The 24984-nt window shown below is 45.2% G+C and overlaps 1 protein-coding gene across 1 annotated transcript in view; it reads right to left on the reverse strand.

Moving 5' to 3' along the window:
- The window catches only part of MCOLN3 (mucolipin TRP cation channel 3), a 132782-nt gene that overhangs the window by 71950 nt on the left and 35848 nt on the right, over positions 1-24984 (reverse strand). The window contains exon 4 of the mRNA XM_063427637.1: positions 11234-11401. Within this exon, the coding sequence (XP_063283707.1) occupies positions 11234-11401 (168 nt within the window). The remainder of the gene's footprint in view (positions 1-11233; positions 11402-24984) is intronic.

A 24984-nucleotide genomic window follows, 5' to 3' on the forward strand; every position in this document is an offset into this window, starting at 1 on the left:
TCTTATAAATCCCTTTTCTAGAGATTCCTTAATATATTCCTCCATAACCAGATTCTCCTGAGGAGATAAAGGATATATTCTCCCTTTGGGAGGCATCGTACCAGGTAATAAATTAATTGCACAATCGTAAGGCCTGTGAGGTGGCAATCTTTCAGCCTCCCTTTTATCAAAAACAGATTTAAGAGACAGGTACTGAGAGGGTATGACCGTAGGCACGGGAGGAATATTAGTAGAATTCAAAGGGGTGACTTTAACAATACAAGACTCTTGGCAAGAATCACTCCAAGAAACTATTTGTCCTGACTCCCAATCAATGGTGGGATTATGAGTACGTAACCAAGGATACCCTAACACGAGGTGAGAGGAAGGAGAAGTAATGATCTGAAACCGAATGGTCTCAGAGTGTAACACCCCTGTAGACATATGTAGAGGAACAGTTTCATGTGTGATAACTGGAGAGCATAATGGTCTACCATCTATGGCCTCAACGGCCAAGGGTGTCTCCTTCTCTCTGGTGGGTATGTTATTCTCCTTGACAAAACTGGAATCAATAAAGTTTTCGGCCGCTCCGGAATCAACCAGGGCTAGTATATTCCCTGCTATGCAGTTACTATCAAGGTGCAGGGAAACAGGAAGAAGTAATTTATTAAGAGGCAAATGTGAGGACTGTGATGTCACACCCAAGGCCAGTCCTCTATACGGTCTTAGGTGCGATAGTTTCCCGGACGCACGGGACATTCTTGTCTCATATGACCCCTCCTACCACAATAAAGACAAAGTCCCTCCTTTCTCCTATAAAGCTTTTCAGCGTCAGTAAGTTTAGCAACCCCTAACTGCATAGGTTCCTCCTCAGAACCTTTAGATCCCTCGGGAGTCTCAGCTCTAGGGGAGTTAAAGGGAACAAAATGTCTATTTCTGGACCTGGTATATAACCTGTCACGGATCCTGTTATCTATATCGATAAGATAGTCAATCAGGTCCTCCAGGGGTACAGGGAGGTCCTTAGCTGCTACCTCATCCAACATAGTTTCAGACAGACCTTCCATAAACGCGGTAGTAAGCCCATTATTAGTCCAATCTACCTGTGAGGCAAGGGTACGGAACTGAATAGCATAATCGGCTACAGATTTAGATCCTTGCTTTATTCTCATTAATGCCCTGGCGGCGTTTTTTGACCTTTTAGTCGTGTCAAATGTTCTACGAAACGCTGTGAGGAAGCTAGTGAAGTCGTGTACCATAGGCCCATTAGCCTCCCAAATAGGATTTGCCCATTCTAGTGCCTTATCCGTAAGTTGGTGCATAAGAAAACCCACCTTAGATCTATCAGTGGGAAATGAACGTGGGTACATTTCAAAGTGGAACTCCACTTGATTAAGGAATCCCCTACATGTCTTAGCGTCCCATCCATACCTAGGTGGCGGGGTTAGATGTGCTGAAGCATTAGGCATATTAGCAGTGTCTGGTATAGGGTTTACAGGAGGCGCAGGTACAGGTACCGGAGCTGATCTGGATAACAGTGTCTGGATGGCTTGAGCCATTTGATCCATACGGTGATCCTGTTCTGCGAATCTAGCCTCATGAGTGGCCATCTGTTGTCCTAAACCTGCGGGGTCCATGGCCCTATCGTAATGTCACGGTAATATACCCCAACACGCAGGACTAGTTCAACAGTCAAGAGACAAGAAACAGAGTTCGTCTTACCGGACCTTAGAATGGCCGGACTAGGACGAGAGAAAGACAGAGTCAGAACAAGCCGAGGTCAAGGGAACTGAGAGACAGCGTAACGTAGAACAAGCCGAGGACTGGTACACAGAGGACAAAACAGCGGATAAGCAAGCAAGGATAAGGAGAGAGCGGAGTCAGAAACAAAGCCAAGGTCAAGCACCAAAAAACCAACTGAACGATACAAGCACTAAAGGGAACTGGACAGAAACCACGATAGGGCAAGGAGCAAGGGAAACAGGTGAGTATAAATACCCTAAGGTTCACTTTGATTGGCCCCTGTCATATCCACGCCCCCAAAACGTGAGTGTATGGGGAATGTGGCCTGACAGGGGCCAATGGGAGACTGATTCTAATTTAGTCTCCCACTGTCCCTTTAAGAGCGCGCCCGAGACGCGCGGCACGCTCTTAGTGTCGGGCGGGACACGTGACCGCTTCTCGCGGTCACTGCCCGCCTGACTGATCTTATCGTTGGCTGAGCCGCGCGCGGCTCGTGCAGGAGCAGGACCGCGCGCGGCGAGAAGAGAGGACCCCGGCCGACCCCTGGAGAGGGTAAGTACCGCTACAATAAGTATATTGACCTATTCGTAGAACTATCTTGTAAGGAATTAAAGGCAATTGAAACCGACTCCCAACTAAGATCTCAGTCCAACAATCTGAGCACCCAAGAAACCAGAGCATTGGCCAAACTAAAAAGAAATGACACAATAATCATTAAGCCATCCGATAAAGGTGGCAATCTAGTAATCCTGGATAGAACTGAATATGTAAGAATGGTGCACAGACTGCTGGACGACAAGGACACATATACAGCATTAGCGACAGACCCAACTAATAGATTTCTGTTGGAACTAAAGAATATTCTTGACCAGGCGCTTCAGAATAAACTAATAAGCGTAGAGGAATATAAGTTTATGCTCAACAAAAAACCTACCATAGCCACCTTCTACTCATTACCAAAAATACATAAGCAACAGGAAATACTAACCGGGAGACCCATCGTATCAGGGAATAATAACCTTACACAGAACTGCAGCATCTATGTTGAACGCATTCTAAGTGGCCTTGTCAAAGCCCTCCCCTCATACCTAAGGGATACGAAACAAACTCTGAAAGCTCTGAACAACCTGACATTACCTACTGAGGCAAAGCTGTGCAGCCTGGATGTAGAAGGGCTATACAGCTCTACCCCTCATGAAACAGGTCTAAATAATGTACAAAGCTTTCTCCAGACAAGAGATTCATCACTGGGTGAACATAACCAGTTTGTGCTACAACTCCTACAATTTATTTTAACGCACAATTATTTCCTATTTGAAGGTACCCACTACCATCAGGTGAGGGGGACCGCTATGGGGACGACTTGTGCGCCCTCATATGCAAACCTCCACCTGGGGTGGTGGGAAAAGAACATCGTATTTAGCCAGCAGTTCATTGATTATCATGAATGCATAAAACTTTGGAAACGCTACATAGATGATGTGCTGATTGTGTGGACAGGCACAACAGAACTTTTCGAGGATTTTGTAAAAGCACTTAACATTAACAATCTGAACCTTAGACTGACCCATGAAGTAGGGGGCAACCAAATTAATTTTCTGGACCTGACCTTGAAAACCTCAGAAAGAGGACATATATCTACCACCCTCTTCAAGAAGCCTACAGCCACCAATAATTTTCTCAATTGGCAAAGTCATCACCCTGGGCCTCTAAAATTTGGGATACCAGTAGGCCAGTACCTCCGGGTGAGACGAAATTGCTCTACACTAGACGAGTTTAAAACCAAAGCCAAGCTACTAAGATCTCAGTTTAAGGCAAAGGGCTATTCGAATAGATGCCTAAAAACGGCCTATAAAAGAGCGTTGATGACTGAAAGAACAACTCTCTTAGAAGACACTCCCAGGAAAGATACGTCACAAAACTTGATCAGATGTATTGGCACTTTTGACGCTGGATGGGACCCTGTGAAACAGATCTTGGAAAGATATTGGCCTCTTATATACCAAGACCAACATCTCAAGGAGGTCCTAACTTCACACGTGTCACTTACAGCCAGAAGAGGTCGTAACCTGAAAGATTTATTGGTACCAAGCCACCTCTCACTACAAAAACCAGAAAACACGTGGCTGAGGACCCCAACAACTGGTACTTTCCAATGTGGCAGGTGCAAGGCATGCAAATACATCCGCAGAAAATCCAAAGATTTTTCGGATTCAACTAACACACAAACCTATACGACTAATAACTTCTTCAACTGCCAAACAACAGGAGTAATATACCTCCTAACCTGCAGTTGCAATCTGAAATATGTAGGGAAGACCTTCAGACCTTTTAAAAAACGAATTCTTGAGCATGTAAACTCTGTAAATCCCACTAGACAACTCGATACGGTCATCTCTCGACACCTAAAAGCAAGACACGATGGCTCAGCACAGGGCTTACGCTTCAATGGCATCGAAAGAATCAAACTAGGTCCTAGAAAGGGGGACATAGATATAAAACTTCTTCAACGGGAGAGTTATTGGATTTTCACACTGAAAACTCTATCCCCAAACGGACTAAATGAAGGTTTCTCCTACACTCCTTTTATTTGAACACGTATCTGGAGTGGAGTAGCCTCTCCGGGGGACATGTTTTAAAAGTGTCTTTCATTCCCATCTTCATATATGTACCACCTCTCTAAGGTAGTGCAGAACCCATCTTTTACTTCCATTTTGAGCACGCTTTACTACTAATGTACATTAGTACTAAAGAGTAATCTGTATATATTGTAAATATGTAAATATGTATATTAGGTATATTAGTTATATGCTCTATCATAATCGCTGTGTCTCTAGGACCTATTTGTCCATATATTAGTACTTTAATAACTCTCCACTTCGACAAATAACTCTTCCACCGTGACCATTGAACACTATATATGCTCTTAGTAGCATTCCATACCATTATTAGCATGATGATGTCAGGAATACACTATTTCAACAGAGATGTCCAAATGTATGCACAGTTATGCTCGACTTTGATTCAAAACAATACACACTGATTATTATGGCTAGCCACTGGAGGAATAGATCGTTATCACCCCTGAGAAGGCTGGTTAAGGCCATGGATCCCGAAAATATTCAGTACTGTTAAACCTAAGAATACAGGGTGCAGCTATCATGTCTTAAGCAAAACTGCATCCACAGTGTATCTCTGTCAATATAGCATTGAATAGATTGACAACTATATAGACAGTGTCCACTTTGAGTAAACGTCCCTAGCAAGACTCCTAGCTGTACATAGGAGTCTGAGGCACTAAGGGATAATTCAGGAGAGTTTAGACTCTGATGCAATATATGCTAAGATAACCAGAACTCATATCCTCACCCTAAAGGACTGTTTAGTGTAATGCCATTTGGGCCATATGCTATATCCCAATGTAGAGGGATTCTCAACAGCAATTGGTTAAATCCCCTAACATATATTTGAACGTTTAATCTGGCTGTTCTTTGCCGAATGATAAATGAACATACCAAATTAGACGTATTCAAACATAATCATGTAGTAGCATAACCCCAAAACTGGTAGCAATTCAATTTGCAACTTTAACCGTCTTCAACACACTGTTACCATAAATGGCATACAATGTTAAACATGCCGTTCTGGTAACTTGCAACTTTGTTAAACGGCAGCACAGATACACTGCGCCTCGCACACACTCAGATGCCGGTGGAATTCACCGGCACTGAGGTGGTTAATATGCCGCAAGGACTATACAGTTAAGTGCCGCTCTGGCTGCAGGGCACACATTGAGACAAAGAGATTCTCTAAAAAGCCCGGTTTCTCCCTGCTCGACCGGCACACTTAGTGACTAATCAGGCATTTCTCTATCCATATGTTGTGATCTGTAACAATTTGAAGCACAGTTCAATGGCGAAAGTGGTATTGCTCCCTTTATACGCAGAGATACCAGTGGACTTTAACGGCACTGTAATGGTTCTCAGATGCCGGTGGAATTCACCGGCACTGAGGTGGTTAATATGCCGCAAGGACTATACAGTGAAGTGCCGCTCTGGCTGCAGGGCACATATTGAGACAAAGAGATTCTCTTAAAAGTCCGGTTTCTCCCTGCCCGATCGGCACACTTAGTGACTAATCAGGTATTTCTCTATCCATATGTTGTGATCTGTAATAAATTGAAGCACAGTTCAATGGCTAAAGCGGTATTGCTCCCTTTATACGCTGAGATACCAGTGGACTTTATGGCACTTGAACGGTTAATACGTTTAGAATCAAACAGAGTAGAACACGTATGATTGGTTGGCCGAACCGGCTCATTTGCATACCATCACGTGGGGGCTTTTGGCGCCGGAATACTCAGAATACCGGCTTATGATTTGACAATTCCTAGAGACACAGCTTTTTGACTACATATAAAAGGAGACTAGGGACCAGTCTCCAGTCAGCCCCTGACGAAGGTGCATCTAAGCAAGCACCGAAACGCGCGTCGGGCTCTATGGGCTCATTTTTACTCACTATTTCTTCTCACTAGGGCTATCTATCGATATGTGCAGGCAACCAACATCCTAAGTATGGTTCTGCACATATAGTCAACTATCTTTTTCACCTCTTTTTGTTTGGTCACTTTTTTATTATAGTCTGGTGAGGATTTTTCCTCAAGCACTATGGGGTTATCTCGACAAGCAGGCAGTATACATCTCAGTAGATCTTGTGACTACTATTAGAGTAGTGTCACAGTTATGTAGCAGTTATCTCTAGTGTTATATGTATACCTAGATGCTAATGGTTGATCTACAGTGGTGAAGCTGCTTGCCACCCCTGACGCCGACATAGGCATCTGATTTAACCAGTTACTTACCACCATACTACAATAGGTGTGATATATAGTAGAGTTATTCAGTTACCACTCGGCACCAACTATTTCCCAGACTTTTTCAGTGACCTTTTCCAGATACCTATGTCAGCTGCCTGACAGACACCTACTCCACACGCTCTAGCCACTGGACTTGACCGTACCGAATTGTCTAATAAAGTCAGTACCCAGTGGGAATATCTGGAGCGAGTAGGTACAAAGGTATCACTGGATCTATTTGGAGGTGAGCCATTAAGGCAGGATTACACTAGGTTTATGTAATATCTATTTATTTACCTAATTTGGATTACTCAGTACCCATATTGTATGGTTATATATCTATCTACTCAGTTATTATCTTCTCCAGTACCATACTCAGCCAGTCTGGATCACTCCAGCTTTTTGAGTATTTTTTTCTATTATGTATTTTAATGCATTTTGTAACTTTGAGTTAAAATGGCGATGTGCCTCTGCTCAGGGAGATAATTTAATTACTTCCCAATTATCTCCCGAGCAGAGGGGAGGAAACTGTGATGCATGCTGGGAATATTGTGGGGATGTATGTCTGAAATGTCCCCATGTCCTTCTGTTATTCCAGTCTCCCATTTGGTCCCCTAGGGGAGTGTCCACCAAGTGGGAGACCTGCATAAATACGGGCAGGTAGCCCACAGTAAACTCAGTTCGTGTTTTACCCTCAAACGGAGCTTGTTCTCATTATTGGGGGGATCTTATTACCGGCGACTAGAGACTGCTTATGGGGATTATATGCCGCTTAGAACCTATTGCCATTCGGCTGTAAGTGGTGATTCGTATGATTGGAGCTCGAGAAGGGAGAAAGCCATACAGGTACCGTTCGAGAGTTTGGAGGATTCCCTAACTGGCGGTTCGCATGGTTATACTGTATACGCTACCAGACTACAGTATTGTGACCGGGGAACATCCACTAAACGGCGGTTTGTACATTTATCACTGGAGGTACCGTAACAGATAGTAAGACCATGTAACGGACCGTTTCAGCAGACAAGGGGTTAAAATCCGTTTAGGCGATAATCCCCTTTTCAAAGACAGGCACAGCTACTGTAAAATCACCAAAACTCACGAATTGGATATAAGTGAATGCACCAAACTCCCGAACTGCATACAAGGTAGCACTCCAAACTCCCGAACTGGAACCTCACAAATAGCTGCTAGCAGACGAACAGGAAAAGCTCCCAAGTGGCTTACACTCCTGGCAGTCAGTCCCTATCAGCATACAGTGAATTCCCCCAAGAACGAGACAAGGCTCCGTGTTGAGGGTCAAGCAGTGGTCTGTTTATTGAGGGCTACCTGCCCCTGTATTTATGCAGGTCTCCCACCTGGTGGACACTCCCCTAGGGGACCAGATGGAAGACTGTAACAATGGACAGACAAGTACCAATTACAGACATAGCAGTAAAACATCCCCACAATGCATCCTGGCTTCCTCCCACCTGCCCTGGAGAAGTAATTCAATTATCTCCCAGGACAAAGGCAAAACTCCATTACACACGTGGGGACACAAAGACAGACTATCACTTTAAAATACATAAAGACACATTTTATACATAAAACACAGACATGTAACATATCCCCAGATAGCTCAGGTCTGAGTGCACATTATTAGGTGAATGGCACTCAGACCACACGAATACAGTTTAATTGCCATGGAGCCAAAGTCTTTAATTATACGAATTGGCTCCATGGCTGTGCTATCTGGGTTAACATTCACATATACAAACTACCGAATGTACATGTATTCGGTTAAATATACACGAATTAGAACCAGGGGCTGGAAGTTCAGCGGTGCCTGCACGTAAAAGTGTTCGGGTTTGGTGCATGAAAGCCGGGCAGAAAAGTGCTGGCTGACTGGGGAGCTCCAGAACACCGCCACCTAGCGGCCGCTAAGTGTAACCGCGGCCACCCAAAAACAGTCAATTAAGCTGCGGTTAACCGCAGCTTCAGGGAGGTAAATTGGCAGCACACTCCAGCTCCTGGGTGGCCAATTAACGGCGCCGGCCGGCTTCCCACGGCTCTGGGGAGGTTGCAAACAGGCTGTTTGTTCGGTAGATAGAATCTACCGAATGGCTGTGCAGAAAGGGAGAAATAAATCCTTCTGCACAGGAAAATTAACCCTTTAGCAGCCGGTCCATAATCCAAAGGCAGCAGGTGGGCGACCAGGCTCCTCCAATGCAATGTGGCGAGATTGGTCTCGTCACAGGCCAGATAAATACTACAGTACCAAGAGACACGGAATTATTAATCCCAGTTACAGTATCAACAGGGGAGAGCAAGGCCAGATAAATAGTACAGTACCAAGAGACCAGGAATTATTAATACCAGTTACAGTATCAACAGGGGAGAGCAAGGTCAGATAAATACTACAGTACCAAGAGACCCGGAATTATTAATACCAGTTACAGTATCAACAGGGGAGAGCAAGGCCAGATAAATACTACAGTACCAAGAGACCCGGAATTATTAATACCAGTTACAGTATCAACAGGGGAGAGCAAGGCCAGATAAATACTACAGTACCAAGAGACACGGAATTATTAATACCAGTTACAGTATCAACAGGGGAGAGCAAGGCCAGATAAATACTACAGTACCAAGAGACACGGAATTATTAATACCTGGCCCTCTCCCTCCAGGGAGGGTTAAAATGGCCACTTCATATAATGGCTGGTATACTTACTCCCCTTATGGCTCCGCCCTACCCGGCATGCTGGCTGTCACTAACTTCCTGTGGCTGCTATGCCTACCTCCTGGCTCTGTCAAGGCCTATTCCTCTTAGCTGCGCTGATGCATGGGCTACAGTACGACTTCGCTCTTGAAACATGAGTAGATGGAATTGGCGTATTAACCTCTGTTACATTATGCTAGAAATACTTTAATTGATCGCAATAGTCCTGAGCGTCCTGGTAAGATTATTACGACGGTCCTGCGCGACCCACGAGTGATTGACGATTTGGACCTGCATGTCCACAAATTATTGCTGATTTGGACCTGCATGTCCACAAATTATTGCTGATTTGGAACTGTACAACCCACAAATGATTGCTGATTTGGACCTGCGCGACCCACAAATGATTGCTGATTTGGACCTGCGTATCCACAAATGATTGCTAATTTGGATCTGCATGTCCATGAATGATTGCTGATTTTGACCTGCATGTCCACAAATTATTGCTGATTTGGAACTGTACAACCCACAAATGATTGCTGATTTGGACCTGCGCGACCCACAAATGATTGCTGATTTGGACCTGCGTATCCACAAATGATTGCTAATTTGGATCTGCATGTCCATGAATGATTGCTGATTTTGACCTGCATGTCCACAAATGATTGCTGATTTGGACCTGCGCAACCCACAAATGATTGCTCATTTGGACCTGCATGTATAGGAATGATTGCTGATTTGGACCTGCGTGTCCACTAATGATTGCTGATTTGGACCTGCATGTTCACGAATGATTGCCGATTTGGACCTGTGTGTCCATGAATGATTGCTGATTTGGACTTACGTGTCCACGTATGATTGCTGATTTTGACCTGCGCGACCCACGAATGATTGCTGATTTGGACCTGTGCGACCCACAAATGATTGCTGATTTGGACCTGCGTATCCACGAATGATTGCTGATTTGGACCTGCATGTCCACGAATGATCGCTGATTTGGATTTGCATGTCCATGAATGATTGCTGATTTTGACCTGCATGTCCACAAATGATTGCTGATTTGGACCTGCGCAACCCACAAACGGTTGCTGAAATGGACCTGCGCAACCCACAAATGATTGCTGATTTGGACCTGCACGACCCACAAATGATTGCTGATTTGGACCTGCATGTCCAGGGATGATTGATGATTTGAACCTGCATGTCCAGGAATGATTGATGATTTAGACCTGCGTGTCCACTAATGATTGCTTATTTGGACCTGCGTGTCCACAAATGATTGCTGATTTGGACCTGCATGTTCCCGAATGATTGCTGATTTGGACCTGTGTGTCCATGAATGATTGCTGATTTGGACCTGCGTATCCACAAATGATTGCTGATTTGGACCTGCCTATCCACGAATGATTGCTGATTTGGACCTGCCTATCCACGAATGATTGCTGATTTGGACCTGCATGTCCACTAATGATTGCTGATTTGGACCTGCACTACCAACGAATGATTGCTGATTTGGACCTACGCAACCCACGAATGATCGCTGACTTGGACCTGCGCGACCCACGAATGTCACATCTGATGCTTTACTTAACAACCAATAAAAAATCGTATTCATAAAAATAAAAGCATGTAGAAACCACTGCACCCTATAAAACCCTGTTACTCACTAGATCTACCCTTGCAACCCATAAAACCTCTGTCACCACTGTACACCCACAGGACCCTTTCACTCGCTATCCACCACCATAAAACATTTGCATCTATCCCTGCAATCCTACAAACCCCTCCCATTGGCTATATCCAAACAACCACACAAACCCCTAACTGGTTTCAAAATCCCTGCACCCCATACTCGGAAGTCTACCCTGTCTATCATGCTCTAGATATAACCAGACAAAGGTGTCTCGTTGGCTCTCCAAATCAAAGCTCATATAAAGATGTAAACCTGTATTTACCTGTTTAATAGTGAAGTCAATATGATCATAAACGTCATCCTGTCTATAGACAGCATATGTTTCATCGCTGGAATCCACGTATCCTTTTAGAAATAGGTGTTTAAATGCAACCGTATTCTCCTCCTTGAAAGTCACGACCATCTGATTACTGAGACCAAATAAGACCAGCTGATAAAATAAAGCAAAAAAAAAATTATCTAATCACATCCATGTATGTACTTCTAACAATGGCCTCTATTTATTTCTATTAGATAAACATTTCAAATGATTTCTCAAAAAACAAAACAAAACAAAAAAACTTGAAATGTGACTTTTGTAGATCACAATTATAAGATTTTACTAATTACATGACGTAAATTCATGATTTTATTAAGTGAAACCAAGAGGGCTGCACTCACCTGAACATATATGATAATATAATGTAACTAAACCCCCATTATTCTATGCCTCGGTGAGGTGTTTTTAAATAAAACTATTACATTCTGTGCGACTTGAAATCATTGTTTAGTGAATAAATGAGTGCGCTGTGTATTTTGTATGATTTTATTAAGGACACGGAGGCGAATACTATGCTTTATGTCTTTATTTATTCCTCAGCAGCAAAGAAAGGATATTAAAAATATCAATAGAAAAAACAAATGAGTACCCTTCAAAGGGTTAACCATATAACATATTTAGCCAATGAGAACAGTCCGTTTGGCGGCCACCCAGGTAAGAACCGGGGTTTCACCACCAGAGACGTCTGGTTTCACCATCAGAGCACTCTGAACGAAATTGCATATTGTGGGAAAGCCCTTATAAGGGCTATTCCCTCCATGCAAGCTCAGACTGCACAGGGCCCTCAGTGGGCTAGCTTGGATTTGATTTTTATGTGTATCTGCTTTTTTTCTACCTGGCAATGATATTTTGTTTTTTAATTTTAAACGTTGTATTGGAACTTAATGGGTTTTTTTTTAATTGAAAAGGTAAAGAAAATAAGTTTTAATAAGAAAGAAGAAATCTGATGGCAAGTATAAGAATTTAGTTTATTAGTAGGGTGGGGGAATAACAGTTTTTTTTTTTTATTGGGGTGTCAAATCCATGTTTAGATCTACTTAGGACACACACATATTGGGATGATGTGTCTGTGACGGAACTCCCTGTACGCCGGCTGGGTACCTCAGCAAAGCTTGCTTCCTAGCTGGAACCGGGAAACCTAAAGCGCTTCTGCTCCAATTGCTGCAGCTTGACTGGGGTCCTTCTGGAACTTTTCCACCCAACCAGACTGCAGCTCTCCTTCCAGGCAGGTACTGTCCCCTCTGCCTATTCCTCTGCAGCCCTCCTTCCAGGCAGGTATCGTCACCTCTGCCTATTCAGCTGAAGTTCTCCTTCCAGGTAGGTATCGTCCACTCTGCCTATTCCTCTGCAGCCCTTCTTCCAGGCAGGTATTGTCCCCTCTGCCTATTCCTCTGCAGTCCTTCTTCCAGACAGGTATCGTCCCCTCTGCCTATTCCTCTGCAGCCCTTCTTCCAGGCAGGTATTGTCCCCTCTGCAGCCCTTCGTCCAGGCAGGTATCATCCACTCTGCCTATTCCTCTGCAGCTCTCCTTCCAGGCAGGTATCATCCACTCTGCCTATTCCTCTGCAGCTCTCCTTCCAGGCAGGTATTATCCACTCTGCCTATTCCTCTGCAGCTCTCCTTCCAGGCAGGTATCGTCCCCTCTGCCTATTCCTCTGCAGCTCTCCTTCCAGGCAGGTATCGTCCCCTCTGCCTATTCCTCTGCAGCTCTCCTTCCAGGTAGGTATCGTCCCCTCTGCCTATTCCGCTGCAGCTCTTCTTCCAAGCAGGTATCGTCCCCTCTGCCTATTGCTCTGCAGCTCTCCTTCCAGGTAGGTATTGTCCCCTCTGTCTATTCATCTGCAGCTCTCCTTCCAGGTAGGTATTGTCCCCTCTGCCTATTCCTCTGCAGCCCTTCCCATTGTCAAGGACTAGACGACACATAGTCTGGGAGTCAACTGATTTTTAATAACACCATCTCTGCTTTTATGTTATTCTCCCATGCAAGGGAGGCAACTACCATAATTATTATATTGCCCAATCACATAGACGGTACCTCCTCCACATCTCCTCCCCTTAGCTTAACAGTTAACATCATTAAAACGTATACATTTTTCCCCAAGTCTTGGATGTACCCCAAATATGATAGGAACACCGTTAAACCCCCTGGTAGCCCTGATCTGGGTGAGAAACATACTCAAAAATCACCCAGATCGGACAAGGGGTTCGGGAGTTATAGAGGGGTAAAGATTTGACCGACCGCACGGGCAAAGTAGCCAAAAATAGTTCCATGAGTTTTGGCCCTGCGTTCGGTCTCTGTTCCCACATCAAAAGTCTATGCCATCCAGTGTTAATTTAGCATTCGGATGAAACCCCTGGTTCGTGGGATTCATCCTACCGAACGGTGGGCCGTTCGTGGGTTTTAATCGGTCTTTTCTGTATCCCTGGAGGTCTTAGCGGTGTTTGGTTAGTCAAGTGTCCGATTTGAGTTCCAGACACTCGACGACCAAACACCGCTATTCGTGCGTTTAAGATGGCCGCCGCCACGTGTTCGGCATATGAACGGCGGCCACACACAAACCCTATTTAGCACTTGCAACATTGTTTCATTTTGTTAATGGGAGACACACAACCACACCGGGGTGGTCTCTCATTCGGTAGTTTAATCGTTTCCCGAACAGGACGGAGTTATGGTTCAGGAAACGATTGCCTGGTGCATATATTCACACAATACCGATACGGCCATTTTAAAAGTCCCGAACATAGCCTATTTATATCAGGACAGTCCTTTCCCAGTCTTTTAGTGGCTAGTTTTGCCACAGGGGCTACTGGAGCTGCAGCTCTATTCCCATGGAACAGGCCCATTGATTTAATTATTTTATTTATTTATTTTTACACACTACTCTTAGGGTTGCCACCTGGCTGGTATTTTTCTGGTATTTGAGGCTGCCTAGCAGGTGTCGTTATTGCAGTAATACCGGCAATTCAAATGGCACAGTATAAACTGAGATTATATGCAATACCGGCACCAGCCAGTAGGTGGCGCTGTGTTTGTGGAGAGAGGCAGGGATAGGAAGTTACAGCATCTCCCTCCTTGCCTCTTTCTACTCACTGATCCACGGGGGAGCAGCTCTGCACAAAGAGTCCAGACAGAAGCTCCTCCCAGCCTGCAGAGTCAGCCTACAGCTCAGGGAAGTGAGGGATGGGGTGAAGGCTGCAGAGAGACATGGGGACACAGACACTAGGGGACACTGGGGCACTAGGGGACACAGACACTAGGGAAAACTGTCCCCTAGTGTGTCAGTGTCCCCATGTCTCACAGTGCCCCAATGTCTCTCAGTGTCTTCAGTGACATAAGGGACACTGGGAGACATGGGGACACTGTGATACATAGGGACATTAATACACTGGGAGACCTGGGAGACTGAGAGCAATCCATATATACAGTAGAATCAAACTGTAAGTTTTTTTTGGGTGATTTTACTGAATTCTCTCTTATGTCACTCATCATGTGATATCACGCATACAAAATGTTTTATGCAAATTTGTAAGGTAAGTAGCAATCCTAGCTACTCTTCACATACTCTTGCTTAAGTATAGAAACGTAAGAGGAATGTAGAGGAACAAAACTTGTGTAGACTGGCTGACAATAAAATTAGTTTAGGTAATGCAGACTTAGGTCTCTCTAACACTGTGGCATGTCCCCTTTCTTCTACACTCACTACATACACCCTTTCTCTGTCCCAGACTGTATAACAGGAACTTCTGCCTGCTAGTAAGAAGGTAAGGAGACAAGTGGACATGTGAGTGCTAGGGGACAGTCCTTAGAAAGAGTGGAGCGAGTGCATCATTGGACAAGTTTATGTAAAGCTCAGGGTGCTGTCTGCATAGTATGCCCTTAGTTGGCCAGCCTGCATGACTGGCAGGCAGCCTGACATGCATTTATGCCAGGCTGTTCTTCAAATTATTTGGGCACACATGCCCCCTTTTTGGGCATGTTCGCCCCTTTCGGCAGTTCTGGTTACGTGATTTGCGTCAGTGGTCCACCCTTTTACCCTGTCCATAAACTTCCTGCTTCACTGGACACTGCTGTTAGGGGGTATGGATTTACTTGAAAGGTGAAAGCATGAGCTTAGCATAGAGTATGTGTTTTCTCATAGCTGCATCCTGAGTTTCCCTCTAGCACCATCTCCATCTGATATATGACGCTTGGGAGGTAGGACTGTTTTAGTGTTTTTGGTCGATAAGATTTTGTAATTAGGCAATCATAATTGTCAGCACCAGGCTCTTAATCTGGCTCTAGCCATCAGGTCCAAAGAGACTGTCACGGGGATCCCTAAAAATCCACACAGGACACTAGTTAAAAAAAAGGAACTAACATGCCATACTTTATTTTACTTGGGACTAGCCCATACGTTCATTACATTCATTGCTGTGACAAACTTAATAAAATACAAATAACCAAAACATGTAAGAAAACATACAGGGAATTAGACTAGAGCAAAGTGCTGTTCCAATAGTAATTCCCCTTCCCCACAAATGAGACAGAAGCTCCGTATTGAGGGTCAAACAAGATCTGGCTTTACTGTTGGCTACCCGCCCGTATTTATGCGGGTCTCCCACTTGGTGGACACTCCCCTAGGGGACCAAATGGAAGACTGTAATTACAGTAGGACAAAAGTACATTTCAGACATACAGTCACAGACTTCTCCCACAATGCATTATGTTTCCCTCCCCTCTGCCCTGGAGATAATTGGGAAGTAATGCAATTATCTCCAGGACAAAGGCACATCACCATTTTAAACATAAACACAGAAAGTACATGAAAATATATAACTTTATAATAACCGAATATTCTACATTCGTATCACCTATCCCCAGATAGCCTGGATCTGAGTGCATATTATTGACGAATAGCGCTCAGATCCCATGCGCATAGTTCAATCGCCATGGAGTCAAAGTTCGTACAGTCTTTCGGTATGCGATTGACTCCATGGGAAGGTTACCTGGGTTCAGTACTTTCGTATGCAGTAAAACTCCCGAACAGCCGGTGTTCGTATGTGTTCGTCGAGACAGCTAAGCGACCCGTTGGTTCAGCGGTGTTCGGCAGAACGAGTGTCCGTTTTTAGTTCCATGAAATCCGTGCCGAACACCGCTGGGCTTTCGTGCGTTTTAAAATGGCCGCTGCCTCGTGGTCGACATACGAACGACGACCACCCTGAAATCGGTTTAATTGAGAAGTGTCTGCGGTTAACCACAACGTTCTAATTGGGATCAAGAGGTTAACCAGCAGCACACTTCTATTCTGGGTGGCCATCCGTTCGGTAGCTTTGTTCGGTCAAAATAGTCATTCGTACGGTTGGGCTATGGGAAACAGCCATTATATGCACGGACAGCCAAATAGACGAATCCACCATAACAGACAAACGGATGGTTTTGTCACAGAAATATCTCTCCTGCCTGCAGAACACATAATATGCAAATCTACCAGAATATGCCAAATAAACAGCCTTGCAATCCAGGTAGTGCTTATGGCTGTTGCTACCAATAGAGGGCACGTTACAGCCTCCACAGCCAAATTCACCTTGTTGGTAGAAAGCATGTATGTACGTAGTGGTCATTGGATAGCATTCCCTTCCCCCCCATAAAACCATAACTTACCCCTTCAAATAATGACAGACAACTTCTTGGAGAAAACAGGCCACAGCATTTATTAACACAACCAAATACTGTGTAACTCCTTTAACATATAACGAAATAATAATTATCATAAATTAACAAACAATTTGCATATAGTCATACAGTAACTAAAGAAACCGTCCTTGCCAATCTAACTTCCCCAAGGCTCTCACCTCCCCCCCTCGGCATAATAAAAACATCTTCCTTTTCAGGGCTCCCCACCAACTCGGTGGGGCCCAACCATAATGCTCCCCACTGGTCGACTTACAACCCAGTGGGGACACGTCCAACCTGGTACCTCCTACAGGTTCACCATAAGAGACAGGGGGAGGAGGAGACCCGGCCATCTAATCTACCAAACCATCCCTTATTTGGCAAGGACCCCCCCCCCCCCACCTCGCTGTGACAACCCCCCGGGCCCAAAGCAGCAAAGGGAGGGTGGGCGGGAAACTTGTTGCTGGCCCGGCTCCTAAGTGGCACTGAGGTCAGTCTGATCTGTCACCACCCACTTCCTCACATGTCACACTCCCACATGTAGCATATAGCCAATCATGCATCATCCATCCCACACTCATACATGTGCCCCTGTCCGCTAAGCTGCGCACTCTCCCTGGGGCCTGGACAGGAGAGCACACAAAACGTTTAACAATAAACAATTATGCAACAAAATGCCAGTCAGATTGATCCTTGGATCAAGAGCATATCACCCTACAGTTTAAAGCCTATATTCTTCTTTTGCAAGTCTGCATCTAGTAGCTGTTTAAACACAATATGGCCGTATGGTGGAACTGAATCCCCATATAGGTTTACTGAGATAGGGGATTTAGGTAGCAATGTTAAGTGTAAAACAGTTTTTCTTTGGTGTGTGTGCTGTTCCTTAATCTGTATTTTGAATATATTTAATAGCCTGCACTTGCTGCCAATGGGTGGGTGTGACATTTGGTCCCCCGCCCCCATACTTTATCAATTCAATAATAGCCCCCACCACATGTTTCACCATAGAGGCGACTATAGTCACAAGTATGTCCCGTCTAGGCCCTTACGATCTGCTGAAGACTTACGTCTATCTTCTGTCCGTACTCCCACCTCTGATGCTCGCCTTCAAGACTTCTCGAGGGCTGCATCGTTCCTGTGGATCTCGCTTCCCTCCTCCGTTAGATGCTCACCCAGTCTCCACTCCTTCAAAAAATCATTAAAAACCCACTTCTTCATAAAAGCGTATCAATTAAACTCTTAATAGCTCCCAACTGATTCCTATTCTGCAACTGTCACTAGTCTAATACTATCCTTACCTTTTTGTGTCATTTTACCCCACTCCCTCTAGCATGTAAACTCATTGAGCAGGGCCCTCAACCCCTCTGTTCCTGTGTGTCCGACTTGTCTGGTTACAACTACATGTCTGTTCGTCCACCCATTGTGAAGCGCTGCGGAATTTGACGGCGCTCTATAAATAATATAATAATAATAATAATAATAATAGTCGATAGCAGGAAAGGTCAACATTGAGAAAGATTGACAAGGAGCCAAGATGGAGGCACCCACTTACAGGATAGAGGTAAGAATAGAAATCTTCATCTCATTTTATATTGATGGGGTCATGAACACATATATGAATAACACAATGATAACAACATAGTATTAAAAAAACTGGGAAGTCAAAGATCCAGTTTGTTAGAACTTTCCAGGAAGCAGAGCGGAGCAGAACATGCCGCAGGAAACCAACGAGGTTACACATTGTATCTCACTGTTTCCAAGCCAAGAAATAAAAAATGAGCAAAGATCACGAGTCACACGACACAAATTACCACAAATCCGTGACTAATATTATTTCTACGGCTTATTTAAAGTTGGAAAGGGCATGGAGTAAGATCTAATAATGAAGTGAAGCCATTCAGGAGTAACCAGTGGGAGAAAGATTCAATGATTAGTTCTCTGGATAATTATTACTTAGCGATACAGAACCAAACCCTTAATTGTCACCATGCTGCATCGCCATGCTGAATAAGACAATATTGTGCAGAAATAGAATAATGCCAGCAGGTAGTGACCAAAGCAAAGATCTGTTGGAAAACATGAGACACTTATCCTGATAGAACCTTGCAGGACTCAGACCTCCTTACACCATAACCTTATAGCTGCAGTTATAATACTCTGTGTGCGGGGAGACAGGGGACCTCCTTACATCATAACCTTATAGCTGCAGTTATAATACTCTGTGTGCGGGGAGACAGGGGACCTCCTTACACCATAACCTTATAGCTGCAGTTATAATACTCTGTGTGCGGGGAGACAGGGGACCTCCTTACACCATAACCTTATAGCTGCAGTTATAATACTCTGTGTGCGGGGAGACAGGGGACCTCCTTACACCATAACCTTATAGCTGCAGTTATAATACTCTGTGTGCGGGGAGACAGGGGACCTCCTTACACCATAACCTTATAGCTGCAGTTATAATACTCTGTGTGCGGGGAGACAGGGGACCTCCTTACACCATAACCTTATAGCTGCAGTTATAATACACTGTGTGCGGGGAGACAGGGGACCTCCTTACACCATAACCTTATAGCTTCAGTTATCATACACTGTGTGGGGAGACAGGGAACCTCCTTACACCATAACCTTATAGCTGCAGTTATAATACACTGTGTGCAGGGAGACAGGGGACCTCCTTACACCATAACCTTATAGCTGCAGTTATAATACACTGTGTGCAGGGAGACAGGGGACCTCCTTACACCATAACCTTATAGCTGCAGTTATAATACACTGTGTGCGGGGAGACAGGGGACCTCCTTACACCATAACCTTATAGCTGCAGTTATAATACTCTGTGTGCGGGGAGACAGGGGACCTCCTTACACCATAACCTTATAGCTGCAGTTATAATACACTGTGTGCGGGGAGACAGGGGACCTCCTTACACCATAACCTTATAGCTGCAGTTATAATACACTGTGTGCAAGGAGACAGGGGACCTCCTTACACCATAACCTTATAGCTGCCGTTATAATACGCTGTGTGCGGGGAGACAGGGGACCTCCTTACACCATAACCTTATAGCTGCAGTTATAATACTCTGTGTGCGGGGAGACAGGGGACCTCCTTACACCATAACCTTATAGCTGCAGTTATAATACTCTGTGTGCGGGGAGACAGGGGACCTCCTTACACCATAACCTTATAGCTGCAGTTATAATACACTGTGTGCGGGGAGACAGGGGACCTCCTTACACCATAACCTTATAGCTTCAGTTATCATACACTGTGTGGGGAGACAGGGGACCTCCTTACACCATAACCTTATAGCTGCAGTTATAATACACTGTGTGCAGGGAGACAGGGGACCTCCTTACACCATAACCTTATAGCTGCAGTTATAATACACTGTGTGCGGGGAGACAGGGGACCTCCTTACACCATAACCTTATAGCTGCAGTTATAATACTCTGTGTGCGGGGAGACAGGGGACCTCCTTACACCATAACCTTATAGCTGCAGTTATAATACACTGTGTGCGGGGAGACAGGGGACCTCCTTACACCATAACCTTATAGCTGCAGTTATAATACACTGTGTGCAGGGAGACAGGGGACCTCCTTACACCATAACCTTATAGCTGCCGTTATAATACGCTGTGTGCGGGGAGACAGGGGACCTCCTTACACCATAACCTTATAGCTGCAGTTATAATACTCTGTGTGCGGGGAGACAGGGGACCTCCTTACACCATAACCTTATAGCTGCAGTTATAATACACTGTGTGCGGGGAGACAGGGGACCTCCTTACACCATAACCTTATAGCTACAGTTATAATACACTGTGTGCGGGGAGACAGGGGACCTCCTTACACCATAACCTTATAGCTGCCGTTATAATACACTGTGTGCAGGGAGACAGGGGACCTCCTTACACCATAACCTTATAGCTGCAGTTATAATACACTGTGTGCGGGGAGACAGGGGACCTCCTTACACCATAACCTTATAGCTGCAGTTATAATACACTGTGTGCGTGGAGACAGGGGACCTCCTTACACCATAACCTTATAGCTGCAGTTATAATACACTGTGTGCGGGCAGACAGGGGACCTCCTTACACCATAACCTTATAGCTGCAGTTATAATACACTGTGTGCGGCGAGACAGGGGACCTCCTTACACCATAACCTTATAGCTGCAGTTATAATACACTGTGTGCAGGGAGACACGGGACCATCTTACACCATAACCTTATAGCTGCAGTTATAATACACTGTGTGCGGGGAGACAGGGGACCTCCTTACACCATAACCTTATAGCTGCAGTTATAATACACTGTGTGCGGGGAGACAGGGGACCTCCTTACACCATAACCTTATAGCTGCAGTTATAATACACTGTGTGCGGGGAGACAGGGGACCTCCTTACACCATAACCTTATAGCTGCAGTTATAATACTCTGTGTGCGGGGAGACAGGGGACCTCCTTACACCATAACCTTATAGCTGCAGTTATAATACACTGTGTGCGGGGAGACAGGGGCCCTCCTTACACCATAACCTTATAGCTGCAGTTATAATACACTGTGTGCGGGGAGACAGAGGACCTCCTTACACCATAACCTTATAGCTGCAGTTATAATACACTGTGCGCAGGGAGACAGGGGACCTCCTTACACCATAACCTTATAGCTGCAGTTATAATACACTGTGTGCGGGGAGACAGGGGGCCTCCTTACACCATAACCTTATAGCTGCAGTTATAATACACTGTGTGCGGGGAGACAGGGGACCTCCTTACACCATAACCTTATAGCTGCAGTTATAATACACTGTGTGCGGGGAGACAGAGGACCTCCTTACACCATAACCTTATAGCTGCAGTTATAATACACTGTGTGCGGGGAGACAGGGGACCTCCTTACACCATAACCTTATAGCTGCAGTTATAATACACTGTGTGCGGGGAGACAGGGGACCTCCTTACACCATAACCTTATAGCTACAGTTATAATACACTGTGTGCGGGGAGACAGAGGACCTCCTTACACCATAACCTTATAGCTGCCGTTATAATACACTGTGTGCAGGGAGACAGGGGACCTCCTTACACCATAACCTTATAGCTGCAGTTATAATACACTGTGTGCGGGGAGACAGGGGACCTCCTTACACCATAACCTTATAGCTGCAGTTATAATACTCTGTGTGCGGGGAGACAGGGGACCTCCTTACACCATAACCTTATAGCTGCAGTTATAATACACTGTGTGCGTGGAGACAGGGGACCTCCTTACACCATAACCTTATAGCTGCAGTTATAATACACTGAGTGCGGGCAGACAGGGGACCTCCTTACACCATAACCTTATAGCTGCAGTTATAATACACTGTGTGCGGCGAGACAGGGGACCTCCTTACACCATAACCTTATAGCTGCAGTTATAATACACTGTGTGCAGGGAGACACGGGACCATCTTACACCATAACCTTATAGCTGCAGTTATAATACACTGTGTGCGGGGAGACAGGGGACCTCCTTACACCATAACCTTATAGCTGCAGTTATAATACACTGTGTGCGGGGAGACAGGGGACCTCCTTACACCATAACCTTATAGCTGCAGTTATAATACACTGTGTGCGGGGAGACAGGGGACCTCCTTACACCATAACCTTATAGCTGCAGTTATAATACTCTGTGTGCGGGGAGACAGGGGACCTCCTTACACCATAACCTTATAGCTGCAGTTATAATACACTGTGTGCGGGGAGACAGGGGCCCTCCTTACACCATAACCTTATAGCTGCAGTTATAATGCACTGTGTGCGGGGAGACAGAGGACCTCCTTACACCATAACCTTATAGCTGCAGTTATAATACACTGTGCGCAGGGAGACAGGGGACCTCCTTACACCATAACCTTATAGCTGCAGTTATAATACACTGTGTGCGGGGAGACAGGGGGCCTCCTTACACCATAACCTTATAGCTGCAGTTATAATACACTGTGTGCGGGGAGACAGGGGACCTCCTTACACCATAACCTTATAGCTGCAGTTATAATACACTGTGTGCGGGGAGACAGAGGACCTCCTTACACCATAACCTTATAGCTGCAGTTATAATACACTGTGTGCGGGGAAACAGGGGACCTCCTCACACCATAACCTTATAGCTGCAGTTATAATACACTGTGTGCGGGGAGACAGGGGACCTCCTTACACCATAACCTTATAGCTGCAGTTATAATACACTGTGTGCGGGGAGACAGGGGGCCTCCTTACACCATAACCTTATAGCTGCAGTTATAATACACTGTGTGTGCGGGGAGACAGGGCACCTCCTTACACCATAACCTTATAGCTGCAGTTATAACACACAGTGTGCGGGGAGACAGGGAATCTCCTTACACCATAACCTTATAGCTGCAGTTATAACACACAGTGTGCGGGGAGACAGTGGACCTCCTTACACCATAACCTTATAGCTTCAGTTATAATACACTGTGTGCGGGCAGACAGGGGACCTCCTTACACCATAACCTTATAGCTGCAGTTATAATACACTGTGTGCGGCGAGACAGGGGACCTCCTTACACCATAACCTTATAGCTGCAGTTATAATACACTGTGTGCAGGGAGACACGGGACCATCTTACACCATAACCTTATAGCTGCAGTTATAATACACTGTGTGCGGGGAGACAGGGGACCTCCTTACACCATAACCTTATAGCTGCAGTTATAATACACTGTGTGCGGGGAGACAGGGGACCTCCTTACACCATAACCTTATAGCTGCAGTTATAATACACTGTGTGCGGGGAGACAGGGGACCTCCTTACACCATAACCTTATAGCTGCAGTTATAATACTCTGTGTGCGGGGAGACAGGGGACCTCCTTACACCATAACCTTATAGCTGCAGTTATAATACACTGTGTGCGGGGAGACAGGGGCCCTCCTTACACCATAACCTTATAGCTGCAGTTATAATACACTGTGTGCGGGGAGACAGAGGACCTCCTTACACCATAACCTTATAGCTGCAGTTATAATACACTGTGCGCAGGGAGACAGGGGACCTCCTTACACCATAACCTTATAGCTGCAGTTATAATACACTGTGTGCGGGGAGACAGGGGGCCTCCTTACACCATAACCTTATAGCTGCAGTTATAATACACTGTGTGCGGGGAGACAGGGGACCTCCTTACACCATAACCTTATAGCTGCAGTTATAATACACTGTGTGCGGGGAGACAGAGGACCTCCTTACACCATAACCTTATAGCTGCAGTTATAATACACTGTGTGTGCGGGGAAACAGGGGACCTCCTTACACCATAACCTTATAGCTGCAGTTATAATACACTGTGTGCGGGGAGACAGGGGACCTCCTTACACCATAACCTTATAGCTGCAGTTATAATACACTGTGTACAGGGAGACAGGGGACCTCCTTACACCATAACCTTATAGCTGCAGTTATAATACACTGTGTGCGGGGAAACAGGGGACCTCCTCACACCATAACCTTATAGCTCCAGTTATAATACACTGTGTGCGGGGAGACAGGGGACCTCCTTACACCATAACCTTATAGCTACAGTTATAATACACAGTGGGCAGGGAGACAGCGGACCTCCTTACACCATAACCTTATAGCTGTAGTTATAATACACTGTGTGCGGGGAGACAGGGGGCCTCCTTACACCATAACCTTATAGCTGCAGTGATAATACACTGTGTGCGGGGAGACAGGGGACCTCCTTACACCATAACCTTATAGCTGCAGTTATAATACACTGTGTGCAGGGAGACAGGGGACCTCCTTACACCATAACCTTATAGCTGTAATTATAATACACTGTGTGCAGGGAGACAGGGGACCTCCTTACACCATAACCTTATAGCTGCAGTTATAATACACTGTGTGCGGGGAGACAGAGGACCTCCTTACACCATAACCTTATAGCTGCAGTTATAATACACTGTGTGCGGGGAGACAGGGGACCTCCTTACACCATAACCTTATAGCTGCAGTTAT

This window comes from Pelobates fuscus, chromosome 7 (genome assembly GCF_036172605.1).
Source record: "Pelobates fuscus isolate aPelFus1 chromosome 7, aPelFus1.pri, whole genome shotgun sequence".
In the NCBI taxonomy this organism is placed as follows: domain Eukaryota; kingdom Metazoa; phylum Chordata; class Amphibia; order Anura; family Pelobatidae; genus Pelobates; species Pelobates fuscus.